This window comes from Hemitrygon akajei, chromosome 5 (assembly GCF_048418815.1).
Source record: "Hemitrygon akajei chromosome 5, sHemAka1.3, whole genome shotgun sequence".
In the NCBI taxonomy this organism is placed as follows: Eukaryota; Metazoa; Chordata; class Chondrichthyes; order Myliobatiformes; family Dasyatidae; genus Hemitrygon; species Hemitrygon akajei.
This window is the reverse complement of record NC_133128.1, coordinates 33,652,582-33,666,586: the sequence shown is the minus strand read 5'-3', so window position 1 is coordinate 33,666,586 and position 14,005 is coordinate 33,652,582. Positions and strand designations below refer to the sequence as shown.

The window sequence follows — 14,005 nt, the reverse complement described above, 5'->3', positions numbered from 1 at the left end:
AAAATTTCCATATGACCTACCAGGAGCAAGGAAGTAATACTGGAACTTTATACAAGTCCAATTAGTCTACATCTATAGTACATTACACAGTTCTAATCACTGTTGTACTTGAAGGATATGACAGATGCAGAGGAAATTTACTCTTTTGTGTGGATCTAGGTGTAAACCAGTGTTCCTTTAACCAGAGTTTCTGGCAGTAGAATTCATAGAATCCATGGCTCAGGAGGTCATTCACCACATTGTCCATGTTGGCAAAAATCTAATTGGACAACTCCCATGTCTCAGCCCTTGTCCTTGTGGCTTTTAAGTTGTTTCTACAATTGTTCATCACTAAATGTACTGGAGATTTTTGGACTGCACTACACCCTCTGTCCTTAATTGTGGAAAGTCAATTTTCCCACTAGTTCAATCTTTGGTTAGCAGTTTTTCCAATTGATCCTTCCTTTACACCAATCTACATTTTGGTTAATTTAATATATCTCAAACAAATCTCTTCTTAGTCTTTTTTTTCTAAAGAAAACAATACCAACTTTATCAGTTTCTCGTTTATAATTGTAATTTTTCAACTCCAGCAATTTCCTCTGCACCCTGTCTATTAATATTGCATCCTTCTTGAATTGTGATATCTAGAACTGTACATAGTGCTCTAGCTGTAGTCTTTTCTAATAAGATTCTAGCCTAACCTCCAAGCTCTAAACCTCAGTGATAAAGTCAGATGTCCTATTGGCTTCCTTAGCAATGTATGCACTTACATAGAACTGTAAAACACAGACATTGGACCTTTGGCCACAATGTTCTGCCAACCCAATTAAGCTAATGATGCATAATTACACCAATACCTCTGCCTAAACATTGTTCATATCACTTTATTCTCTTTGTATTCATGTGCCTACCTAAGAGCCTCTTAAATATCTTCAATGCATCTGCCTCCACCTCCATCCTTGGCAGCACATTCCAAGCACCTGCTTTTCTGTGTAATAAAAAACAAAAGACTTGCTGTGCACATCACCTTTGAACTTGCCCCTCTCGCCTTAAATGCATGTTCTCTAGTACAGGCAGTCCCCGAGTTTTGAATGTCCAACTTAAAAACAACTTGTACTTAACGAACCGAGGAAGGAGAATGCCATCTGCCATTTTAAGTCAGATCACAACGCCGTCCACCATTTTAAGTTGTTGCCGTTGGCACTGTTGAGTGTGTAGCTTTGTATTTGGCTTAAATTTTTCTTAGCAAGATTCACCCTGACCCCCCCCCCCCCCCGGCCTTTTCCAGTCAGCACCACCCCCACTTGTCCCATTTAACCTGTCTCAGTGCGGTGGACTTTAGGACTCGGCGGAGCTCGGGACCCGCCACCTGCAGGGTTTCTGTTCTGTAGACAGCAAACGATCATGATTGAAAATAAAGTGGAAATAATAAAGCGATCAGAAAGAGGTGAAACACCATAGGTCATTGGAAAAGCGTTAGGCTACAGTCGGTCAGCGATTGGAACAGTTTTAAAGGATAAAGTGAGAATAATGGAGCATGTGAAAGGCCTTGCCCCGATGAAAGCTACAATTATTACTAAGCAACACAGTGGTTTAATTATTGAAATACATACATTTCTTAAGTGTTTTATATGCATAGAAAGGTAAAATATATACTATATGCTAAGACAAACGTTTGACTAACTGACGCTAAATAATACCAGATGTATTTGTGTGCAAATCTGACTTTAAGACGGACTCAGGAATGGAACTCGTTCGTAACCGGGGGACTGACTGTATTAGGCATTTCAACCTCAGGAAAAAGTACTGGCTTTCTTCTCCATCTGTGGTTCTCATTTTATTGTACTAACAATTCTCCCATTATTTGTCCCTTTATTTTTTAACAATCTGAGAACTTGCAATCCAAGATCCCTCTTTAGTATCCCTCTAAATACTGTATTTCCTTTCCTTGCCTTGTTTGACTTTCCCATATATGTAATCTCTTACTTCTCTATATTAAGTCCCATTTGTTGCCACTGTGCTCTCCTAACTAGTCCATTCATGTCTTCCTATGAATTGAAACTTCCTTCCTTATAGTCAGCCACTGCTAATTTTAGCTGTGATCTCCAGATTGAAATTTCAATTCTTTAATGCATAATTTTACTTTCTTGTTACTTTTGCACCTCAAACATTTTTTCCTTCTGTGTCTCATCTTGTGTGTGTGTGTGGTGGGGGGGGGGGGGGTTGCGATGGCTGGTCTATTGTGAACCTCCACTGTGAATGCACCTTTATTGTTATTTATCTAATCTGTATATCCTGCCAATTCACTCAGTCAGTCACTTCCTTTCCTAAACCTTGTAATTTTTCTAGTACAGCATCCTTGCTGACAGATTTACTTCAGTGATCAATATTGCCCCTCCTTTCTATCTTCTCACTTTATTTGAAAGCCCGATATGTTGAGTTAGCATTTCTTTAAGCTATGTCTCAGTAATAGCCTTGGTGTCTTATTTCAATGTGTTTACCTGCTCTCAGTTCAATGCCATTACGCTCCAAACTTTCTTATAAATAGTTACCATCGTCAACTTTAGTTTCCTTTATTCATGCTCACACTTCCACTTGTTGTTTGTGCATCACATAAACACGCTTCTGTATTTTGTCTTCCATCTTTGCCCCTTTCTCTTAGGGGTTCTGTAGTGAACTTACTTTTATTTGTTTGTTTATCTCACTCCCCTCTTCCTTTATTTATTCCTTCCCAGAAAGGGTCATAGACCTGAAACCATAAGACACAGGAGCAGAATTAGGCCATTTGACCCATCGAGTCTGCTCCGCCATTCAATCATGCATTAACTCTTTTTCTTCTGATGTTTCCTGACCTGCCAGTTTGCAGCATTTTCTGTTTTTCATATCAGGTTTTTGCCATTTGCATTTCCTTTGCCTCTCAAACTCACTTGTCTGTCTTCCAGATTTGTGTAACAAACTCTTTTGCATCCATTCTTGTCTGTCTCCCTTCTCAACCTGATGTCAAGCTCCAGATTCATACCATGATGGTTTAAACCCAAACCCTGTTGCACCAGCACAGTTCATTGCACAGATATTGGTCGTGGCCAGGTTTGAGATGCAACCAATCTGGCTTGTCACTGAGTGTGCCAGAATCTAAAAATACTCCCTCATATGCCAATTCCTTGGCCATGCATCATTTATACTGTTTTCAGCTACATGTACAACTTACATTTTGCTTGTAAACTCTGTATTCAGTCCCTTAAGTATTTTCACTTTGTGTGTTCGTGTATTTTGGACATTGCTGATTACAGAATGAAGCTTAAATTTTATTTGAAATTTACATTGTATTTGATCAATTATTTTAAAAAAAATCCTTGCTTCTCTTTATCCAAAGCTTTACCACTTTACTCCCATCCTCGTGCCCACTTCAGGTGCATTGCTGAGCCACATAATTCAGGCCATTGCAAGGATCTTTGAGCCTGAATAAAAGTACTTATATGAACCTTGCTTTTCCCATTATTGCTCCTGAAGTCAAGATGATGCATATAATCAAAGGCTGCTTCTCTCAGAATGCTGCCCAACAAGCTGAGTTTGTGGATATTATTTGAGAACCAGGCTCTGCTGTGGTGGTTTGCATACCAAATTCTGTGACTACTGTGCCCACCAGCTGAATCTTGGCCCTCACTGCACTGCATTCCTAGTTGTCAAAGCTGTTTACATTTTATAACCTATTGACAATGTACAGATGGAGACCAAGCAGCATAGTTCAATCAAGAAGTCAGTTTTGGGAGCATATTAGCAGGTGGCAATTTAAAAATGCATTTTCTTTATGTAATAGGATGAAGAAGCCTCTGTTTAGAAAACTGTTAACTCAGTCTTTTGTCGGTGGAGATGTATTAAATGATGTTTTGTTTTCAAGCAGATTACCATGCATTACTATTGGATACCTCTTGCCTGAAGAAATACAGTGTGTGGGAGAGATTGTCTGACCCGATCTTTGAGAATCACTCGATTATTTTCCTTTGGTTTGCTGCAGATTATATAGATGAGATCAACAAACAGTTAAAATTCACTTATTTAAACCAGGACTGTAAGTCTATATTTACCATAATTTTGTGTTTTGATTTCTTTATGTTCTACTTTAAAGTATTCCTGATTCAAATCAGAGACCATCTAACGTTCAGAAATTATAAAGTCCACTGGTCTCCATTCTGTCACCAAATCAGGTTAGAAGCTTGTCCAGCAAGCTGGTATGCCCCAACCTGTTTCCTGAGGCAGTCAGTGTATTTTGAACTTGTTTCGCCACTCATCTGACCAAGCCCATCAGAACTTAATATCAATTCACTACCCCCCAAAGTTTGATACTGGTAAAACTGAGGAAAAATCTTACTGCTCATTTATTTACACCCATTCTCGTATATCATTTGAAGATGCACCTGATGCTCATTTGGAAGAAGTCAGCTAACAGGGAATGTGATTTTAATGCAGTTTATTTTCTGCACATCACAGCAGTTGTTTTCTTTGCAGATAAATGCAGTGAATATGTCTTCATTCAGCTTTTCAAACCTTTACAAGCAACAGAAACAACAGTGTTGAAGAAAATTATGACTCTTACTGGCACAAGGCATAAAATTGCAGACTTGTGTGAAGTTATGTCATTGGAAGAGACTTACCAGTTACTTGCTAAGCTTGATTCAGAGCAGAGCTCCTTCGTATCGTCCTGCTACAAAAACTTGCAGCATCAAGTGGATAAGGCTGCATTATCACAGGTGACTATGTACAGTGCCTTGAAAAAGTATTCAACCCCACAACTATCTTCACCTTTTATTGTCTCATTTTCTAAAATTAAAATTTGAGCTAGTCTACAAAACATAGTGCATCATGTCAAATCAAAAGAATAATTTCAAAACCTGTCAATTTACTAAAAATTAAAAACCAAAATTGTGAGGCTGAAGAATATTCATTCCCTTTCTAATTACTACATTAACTTTCCAACTTGCCCAATTTGTTGATATAGAAAACTGGAGGATCACCTGTTTTCAGTGAATTAATAAGAATAAATACCCCCCTCTCTCTGTAAAGTCCAACAATATGGTAGACTTTCAACCAAAATGAAGACAAAAGAGTACTCAAGACAAGTCAGGGAAATGATAACAGAGAAGCACAAATCCGGGGAAGGGTAGAAGACCATCTCAAAGGCACTGAACATACCTCGTAGCTCAGTGCAGTCCTTCGTGGAAAAACTGAAAAAAAAATAGGAATTTATAGCTGCACTGCCTGGATCAGGCTGCCCCTGTAAACTTAGTCATTGGAGAAGAATGACACTTGTGAGAGAAGCTACCGTGACGCCAACAGTCACTCTGAGGGAGCTGCAGAAATCAGTCTGTAACTGGAGATGAAGTTCATGGCTCCATAATCGTTAAGGCCCTGCACAAAAAGGGTATTATGGAAGAGTGGCAAAGAAGAAGCCCTAGGTTTTTTTTAAAAAAAGCATATCTTTCTCTGTAAAGACTTAGCAAAGTGACTCTTAGGAAGAAATAAAGGCTTATGGTCGAATGAGGTTAGGTGGAACTTTTTAGCCTCAACACTAAGTGGCATGTTGTGTAAATCTAATACTGCATCAGTACTGATCAAGTCCCTACTGTAAAGTATGGTGGAGGTAGCATCATGCTACAGAGATGCTTTTCAGCAGCAGGGACTGGAAATTTAGTCAGGATTGATGTGAGGATGAATACTGCTAAACACAGAGAGATACTGTTTAAAAACCTACTAGCCTTTGCCAGAAAGTTTAAACTTGTGAGGAAGTTTGTTTTTCAGCAGGACAACGATCCAAAGCACGCTGCCAGAGCAATCCCGGAATGGCTTCAACTGAACAAAATTGATGTCCTTAGGTGGCCTAGTCAGAATCCCCTGACCTTAACCCAATCAAATGTCTCTGGCGGGACCTTAAGATTGCAGTATGCTGTCATCCCAGCTAACCTGGCACAGCTTAAGCAATTTTGTAAGGAGGAATGGGCAAATCTTGCTCCATCTTGTTGTGTAAAACTAATAGTGTAGAGATTTATTCAAAAAGATAACTGGCTGTAATAGCTGCGAGAGGTGGTTCAACTAAATACTGAGTAAAGGGGGATGAATACGTTTGAACTACTGGCATTTCAGTTTTTGAATTTTTAGTTTTTCATGCTTTACATTTTTCCTTGTTTTCTGGGCTACACTATGGGGGGGGGAATCGTGATTCACAAATTAAAAGTCTCAATTAAATTGTCCAAAATCCCTGGTTTTAATACTCATTTATGTAAACAAAGGGTTGGGGGCTGAATACTTTTTCAATACATTGTAGATGAAGGTGCATTCATAGCAAGTATTGCATGTGCATAGAACAAAAGATTCCTCTGAAATCACGGAGGCTTTAAAAGGCCATTATATCCACATACAATTCCTCATAATTCATTTTGATTTTAATTTAAAGCTTTTAAGATTTTATAACTTCTGTTTTGAAAATTTATGCAAATTGAAAAACGTGTCTGGTAATGTAACTTTGTTATATATTAGGGAATATTTTTCCACTGAAATAGCAAATGTGTTCTAATTGAATCAGGCTGGCAATCTCATTGTTTTCAAAGTTTGTTCTTTTGGCTGTACATTATGCATCAAAATGCCAACATTGGTTGTGCAGAACTCTGAAATTCATGCACCAACGCAAGTTCCAAACCTCTGTTCAACTGATCACTGGTGATTTCCTGATTGTCCTGTGTCATTGGACATCTCATGAAATCTAGCAATGTGATACAAATTTTTTGAGATTCCTTTGCGTTTACTATGGGAACTGTGATCCCACTCATTTTCAAAGGGGAGGAAATGGTGCAAGGGATTTTTGCACAATGGGGAAATGGTTAAGAGCTGCATGCAACATAGGAATGCATTTGAAAGGATACAATACTGTAAAAGCATGGGTTTCATTCAACTACAATATCAAAAACTGCACATAAAACAGTTGCTGGTGGAATTAATTAGCAACACTAGAAGGCTAAAAGATAGTTAATTTGGGAAGTGGAATGGTAGCCATGAGACATAGGAGCAGAATTTGGCCATTCAGCTCTTCAAGTCCTCTCCACCATTTCAACCCCATACATCTGCCCTCTTACCATATCTCTTGATCCCCCAACCAATCAGGAATCTTATCAACCTCCATGTTAAATATACCCACAGACTTGGCCTCAACTGCAGTCTGTGGCACAGCATTCTACAGATTCACACTTTTGGGCTAAAAAAATTCTTCCTTACTATTCTAAAAGGTCGTCCCTCAGTTTTGAGGCTGTGCCATCTAGTTCTGGATACCCCCACTATTGGAAGCATCCTCTCCACATCCACCCTATCTAGTCCTTTGAACATTCGCTAGGTTTCAATGAGATCCCCCCACATTCTTCTAAATTCCAGTGAGTACAGGCCCAAAGCTGCCAAACCCTCCTCATGTGTTACCCACTTTTTTTCTGGAATCATCCTCGTGAATGTCTCTCCAATGACAATACATTCTTTCTGAGATAAGGCGCCCAACACTGTTGACAATACTCCAAGTCCGGCCTGACTAGTGTCTTATAAAGCTTCAGCATTATTGCCTTGTTTTTATATTCTATTCCCCCTGAAATAAATGCCAACTTTGCATTTGTCTCCTTTACCACAGACTCAGCCAGCGAATTAACCTTCTGGGAGTCTTGCACGAGGACACTCAAGTACCTCTGCGCCTCTGATGTTTGAATTTTCTCCCCATTTAGATAATAGTCCTCACTACTGTTCCTTTTACCAAATGTATTATCATACATTTCTCAACACTGTATTCTGTCACCTCTTTGCCCATTCTTTCAATTTGTCTAAGTCCTGCTGCAATTGCATTGCTTCCTCAGCACTACCTACCCCTCCACCTATCTTCATGTCATCCGCAAACTTCGCCACGAAACTATCAATTTCACTATCTAAATCATTGACAAGCAGCAGTCCCAATACCGACCCCTCAAGAACACCAGTAGTCACTGGCAGCCAACCAGAGAAAGCCCCCTTTATTCCCACTCACTGCATCTTGCCTGTCAGCCATGCCTGTATTTCCTGAAACACCAGAGGATTTTATCTTGTTGAGCATCTTCATGTGAGGCACCTTATCAAATGCCTTCTGAAAATCCAGGTAAATGATACCCACTGCCTCTCCTTTGTCCACCCTGCTTATTATATTACTTCCTTGAAGAATTCCAACAGATTTGTTAGGCAAGATTTCCCTTTACAGAAACCATGCTGACTTTGACTTATTTTATCATTGGTCTTCAAGTACCCCAAAACCTCGTCCTTAATAATGGACTCCCAACACTGAGATTAGGCTAACAAGCTTATGATTTCCTCTCTTTTGTCTTCCTCCCTTTTTAAAGAGTGGCCCTTGTAAAGTAGAGTCAAATTTATATTTTTCTCATGATCAGTGAGTTGCAGAGATGGAATTTCACTCCGCTTTAACTTGCCTTGTACTTGTTATTAACACTGGTGTTGAGCAGTAGCATTATTCCCATGAGGGTTTCAAAAGGTACTGATTATTTATGAATGGGCTTGAAGGTAAACCAGAAATCAACTTATTACTGACTTTAAAAGAAACTAGAAGATTGCACTTTTAAGTATAATCCATGTTTGAAAATATATACTTAGCTCCTGGTGTTGCAGTAAAATTGGAATTGTCGCTTCAATTGCACTTTTCTACTTAGCAAAGAAAGTTAAATTCAATCTTGTTAAGGCATCGTGATGAATCAGCGGTATCAAAGGTGTATGCAATGCAGAATCAGTCTTGGATATTATAGAGAATTGAGTTGTTTTTCACATTTCCACTTCTGTCTTTACTCTCCATAGGAAGAAAGTGCAAATTCAACAAGGGCAAATAATTACACTTTGTGTCATATACGGAGAAAGGATCATTATGTAGTTTCATTTGCTTCAAAGCAAGAGAAGCAGAGGCATATATTTAGAGGAAACGGACAAGTTCAGAAGTAAGTTTTTATTCTGTCACCATAAACTATACTCATAGAGGTTAAGATGGATCATGTGCATGCGTGTGTGTGTGTGTGCATGTGTGTATACGTGTGCACATTCAAGACAGTAAGACTCAAAACAATTGTAAGTCTATGGTAATAATATCCTTTTTCAATGATTGTTTGAAACTTGAATTCTCCATGAGATCCATTTGAATCATCTATGGAAATCCTCAAAGAGCACAAGGGCATTAGTAAATCTCTCCACCACAGCCTGTAAGATGTTTGTACATTCTCCCCGTAACTGTATGGGTTCCCTCTGGGTGCTCCAGTCTCCTCCCACAGGCCAAAGACATACCAGTTGGTAGGTTAATTGGTCATTGTAAATTGTCCCATAATTAGGCTAGTGTTAAATGGTGGGATTACTGGGCGACATGGCTGAAAGAGCCAGAAGGGCCTAGTCTGTGCTGTACCTCCTTAAATAAATTTAAGGACACTCTTAAACCAGAGTTTGGCATATATATTAGAAATTGTGGGATATTAGAATTGTGGAATGCTAGAATTGTCGGAGAGAGGGCATGCTCCATTCTGAAGACTACATTTCCAGAAAAGATTAAAAAAAAGATGAGACATGAATCCATTTCCAGAGAAGCTTTAAGAGTCAAGTTTAATATCACGGGCATATGTTGTGAAATCTGTTGTTTTGCGGCAGCAGTACATTGCAATACATTATAATAAAAAGCTATAAATTACAGTAAGAAAAATGTATAATTAAATTATGAAATTAGTGTAAAAAGTGATGAAAGTGTTCACGGGTCCGTTGCTCATTCATAAATCTTTTGGCGAAGGAGAAGCTGTTCCTGAGACGTTGAGTGTGTCTTTAGGCTCCTGTACCTCCTTGAAGGTAGAAATGAGAAGTGGGTATGTCCTGAGTGATAGGGGACCTTAACAATGGATGTCACCTTCTTGAGGCATCACCTTTTGAAGGTGTACTCAATGCTGGCAGGCTAATGCCCATGATGGAGCTGGCTGACTTTCTACAGCTTTTTCCAATCATGTGCTGAGGCCCCACCATACCAGTCAGTGATGCAACCAGTTAGAATGCTCTCCACAGTACTTCTGTAGCTTCTTTGATGACATACCAATTCTCCTAAAACTCCTAATGAAATATAGCTGTGCATTGTTTATAATTGCATTGATGTCTTGGACCTAGGATAGATATTTAGAGATGTTGTCGATCCAGGAACTTGAAACTACTCACCCTTTCAACTGCTGGTCCCTTGATGTGTTGTGTGTTCCCTCGACTTCCCCCTTCCTGAAGTGCATAATCAATTCCTTGTCTTTACTGATGTTGAGTGCAAGGTTGTTGTTGTGACACCACTCAACCAGCCGATCTCTCTCTGTCCTGTACACCTCATCACAATCTGAAATTCTGCCAGCGTAGGCAGATTTATAGATGGCATTTGAGCTGTGCTAGCCACGCGGTTGTGGGTGTAGAAAGAGTAGAGCAATGAGCCACGCACATATTGATTGAATTTCCAGCATCTGCAGATTTCCTCGTGTTCACGCATTCTTGAGGTGCTCCAGTGTTGATCGTAAGTGAGGAGGGAATGTTATTTCTGATCCACACTGATTGTGGTGTCCTGGAGAGGAAGTCAAGGATCCAGTTGCAGAGGAAGTTCAAAGGCCCAGGTTTTGGAGCTTGTTGATTAGAACTGAGGGTGTGATTGTGTAATCCATAAACAGCAGCCTGATGCAGGTATTTCTATTGTCCAGGTCATCCAAGGCCAAGTGGAGAGCCAGTAAGATTGTAGTTGCTCTGGACCTATTGTGATGAGCAAATTGCAGCATAGGCAAGAATTGATTCTGGCCACGGTCAACTTTTCAAAGGTCTTATGTCAAGTATTAGACTTCAATTGGCTAGACATTCCACTTGATAACGATAGGTCACTGGTGATCACGTTATGCAAAGCTGACTTTGAAATGCCAGGAGTTACAAATGTGGATGCTTTACACTGTAATTTTTAAACTCTGCTCCAGTGTTGTTCTCCAGCTTTGGAAACCTCAAGGAGTTCAGCAGTGAAATGTGAACTTGTGTGGTTCTCCAGCTCAGGTTCTAATAGTTCTGCTGATTGACCCAGTGTCAGGGTAGCCCTACCAGGGGAGCAGTGAATTCCATTCACTTAAACAGAGGAACATGGTGAAGATTTGATGGGCTGAATGGCCTCATTATGCTCCTATGTCTTATGATCTTATGGTTTAACAGCAGCAGTGACAGCATAAATATTAGATGATTTATGTTTAAAATTATTTGAACTGGTTAAATATTTTAAAATGCTTAAGCATGTTCTTCTAATTTGATTTTAAAAGAAACCAATGTTTTAAATGTATATTTTAAGACTTTATTTAAAAGTCTTTGTTTCCAAATGTTTGAGACATACAAGATTTCTGTTGGGTTTGATAGCCAGCCAAACCACGAGCTCTGGTTTGGCCAATATCATTGTTTACAGATGCTTTGTGGTGGGGTTCATTCACTCCTCCCACCATCACTCACATCCCACTATATGGTGACGCAACACTATTAATGGTTGGCTTGGCTTGAGAGCACGAACTGATCAGGAGAGATCAGCAAAAGGAAAGTTTAGGTCAATATCAAGTGCAAAATGTGTGTGTGCTGATTTTAAAGGAGGTAATTCTAAATGTTAGGTTCATTGTGATGTACTTCTCGTTGCCATTGTCACAGATTAAATTAATTTGTTCTTGCACCAGCTTTCCAAATTAAGTGGTGACTTCATGTTTTTAGTTTCCCCTTCACCCGTCGAAGGGAATCTGATGGCCATCATTTGTACAGGGAGATATCTGGAGTCATGTGTGGATTAGAAATGTCTATTTGTGATGTACATTGTTGCATTTAATTTGCAAGTTTTCACTCTCATTGTGAGCCTCCAGTACTTAGTAAATGAATTAATTAATCCTACTACTTAATATTTCTAACAGTACAGGGGCTCCTTAAGTTACAAACAACCTGACATGGAAATCTGGCTTTATGCAAAATCTCTCATATATTTTCAAAGTATTTTTCAAGCTAATAATACATTTCATGGTAATCATTAATAACTGGATACAAGTATAATATATTCCACTAGTTTAACTCCGGGTGGTGTTTGGGTGATCATTTAGTGAAATGAAAGAATTATGCCATGTATGCAGAGTGATATAGTATGGATTATGTTAGAAAATAGACATCTCTAACAGAGAAGCCAGCTTCTTAGGAACCGAACCCTTAAGTAATCCAAGGACTACCAGTATATCACAAGTGTTGGTTTGTGTTGCAGAGGTGAAAATTATTTTATTCAGATAATTGAATTGAATGTCAAAGAAATAATTTTAAAACATGTTCTTTGTTTTCTCTAGAATAATAGTCTACCCTCCTCCACCAACTAAAGGAGGACTTGCAGTTACAACTGAAGATCTTGAATGTTTGGAAGAGGGAGAGTTTCTCAATGATGTCATCATTGACTTCTATTTAAAGTAAGTCTTGTCTGTATATTTTACACTTTATATTGATTTGTAAGAGCACTTGCTCTTTTAAAGGTAAAAGAACTGGTGGTAAATCATAATAATTGTTCTTGATTAATGTTCATAAACAGGATTAATGTTGTCATCAGAATTTGCAGGGACCATATGTTTTCTTTCTTCTACTCAAGGATTCTTTTTGTCTTATTTGGAAAGATATTTAGGTACTTAAAACAGATTTCAGCCCTGCCAAATCTTAAAGCAGGTCATTTGTAAGTCATCGAAGTTAGTCTGATTTGATTACATTAATCTCTTGGGATCAACTTAGAGGTAAGAAGCAAATTACTGGTTACTAGAAAGAAAATGCTGGCAGTAGTCAATTGAGTAGATGTATATCAGACCACCCTCTTCTCAGGTATGATTTATTGTTAAGGGCTACCCTGCCCAGTAGTTGGAGCACTGCATATTGTAGAAGTCGGTCATGTTTCGCAGCCCACAGCAATCATTTGAAACTTTATTCACTGATTTATTTGAGCCTAGTGTAGGAATTATACTATGAAAGTAGGACACTAAATGTAATTGAACCTAGGGGTACCATGCCTAGTTTGTTGAAAGCAGTTTCACAGATAGACAGGGTGGTGAATAGAGCATTTAGCCTGCTTGCCTTCATCAGTCAATGCTTTGAGTATTGGAGTTGGTCCATTATATTACAGTTGGTGAGGCTGCACCCTGTATCATGTGCAGCTTTGGTCACCCCATACAGGGGAAACTTGGTGAAAATTGAAAGAGTGCAGAGAAAACTTCCGAGGATGCTGCCTGGATGTAGAGGGCCAGAGTTATAGAAAGAGTTGGTCAGCTCGGTTTTTATTACTTGGACTAGGAGAATGAGGGGTTACATATGACAGTATTTAAAGTTATGAGAGGCATAGATAAGGTATTTGTTAACAGTCTTCTCAGGAGTTGGGAATCCGAAATAGGGATGTGAGTTTAGGATGAGAGGGAAAAGATTTAAAATGGACTTGGGGAAACTTTTTCATGTAGAAGGTGGTGTCAGAGGAAGTGGTTGAGGCAGGTGCAATAGTATAATTTAAGAAGCTCTTGGCTAGGTACATGGGGACATGGGGCAAAAGCAGGAAATTGGAACTAGATGGTCATCATGGTCTGATTGGACCAAAGGGCCTAGATCAGTGCTGTATTGTTCTATACACTATTCATAGAAGCCTCTTGATTAGTTCCAGGATGACTTAAAAATCACAATTCATTCAGTGATTATTATATCCTTAATATAATGTGCAACATGTGCCATTCATTTCTAAGGTTCACATCTTAGATGAGCATTTTCTTGTCGGTCCTCAAGTACTTTGAGCACATAAGAGACCACACCTCCTAATCGGCATGCAATTATAATAAATCCCTTTGATCCAGCCAACAAAGTAGTGTGACATACTGTAAAAGATCTCTTGTACTCAATAGACTTCTTATTAGTAGCCGCATTTCTTCTTGTGACCAGAGCTGTTTCTGAAGTCATC

General features: G+C 39.0%; 1 protein-coding gene across 7 annotated transcripts in view; it reads left to right on the top strand.

Annotated features, from left to right (window-relative positions):
- Positions 1 to 14,005, top strand: part of LOC140727614 (sentrin-specific protease 7) — a 90,449-nt gene that overhangs the window by 63,394 nt on the left and 13,050 nt on the right. For 6 of the 7 annotated variants that reach the window (XM_073045202.1, XM_073045201.1, XM_073045200.1 and 3 more), the window contains 4 exons: positions 3,881 to 4,051; positions 4,489 to 4,730; positions 8,842 to 8,978; positions 12,375 to 12,491. In XM_073045202.1, coding sequence (XP_072901303.1) covers positions 3,881 to 4,051; positions 4,489 to 4,730; positions 8,842 to 8,978; positions 12,375 to 12,491 — 667 coding nt within the window. The remainder of the gene's footprint in view (positions 1 to 3,880; positions 4,052 to 4,488; positions 4,731 to 8,841; positions 8,979 to 12,374; positions 12,492 to 14,005) is intronic. The other variant, XM_073045203.1, reaches the window with a different exon arrangement.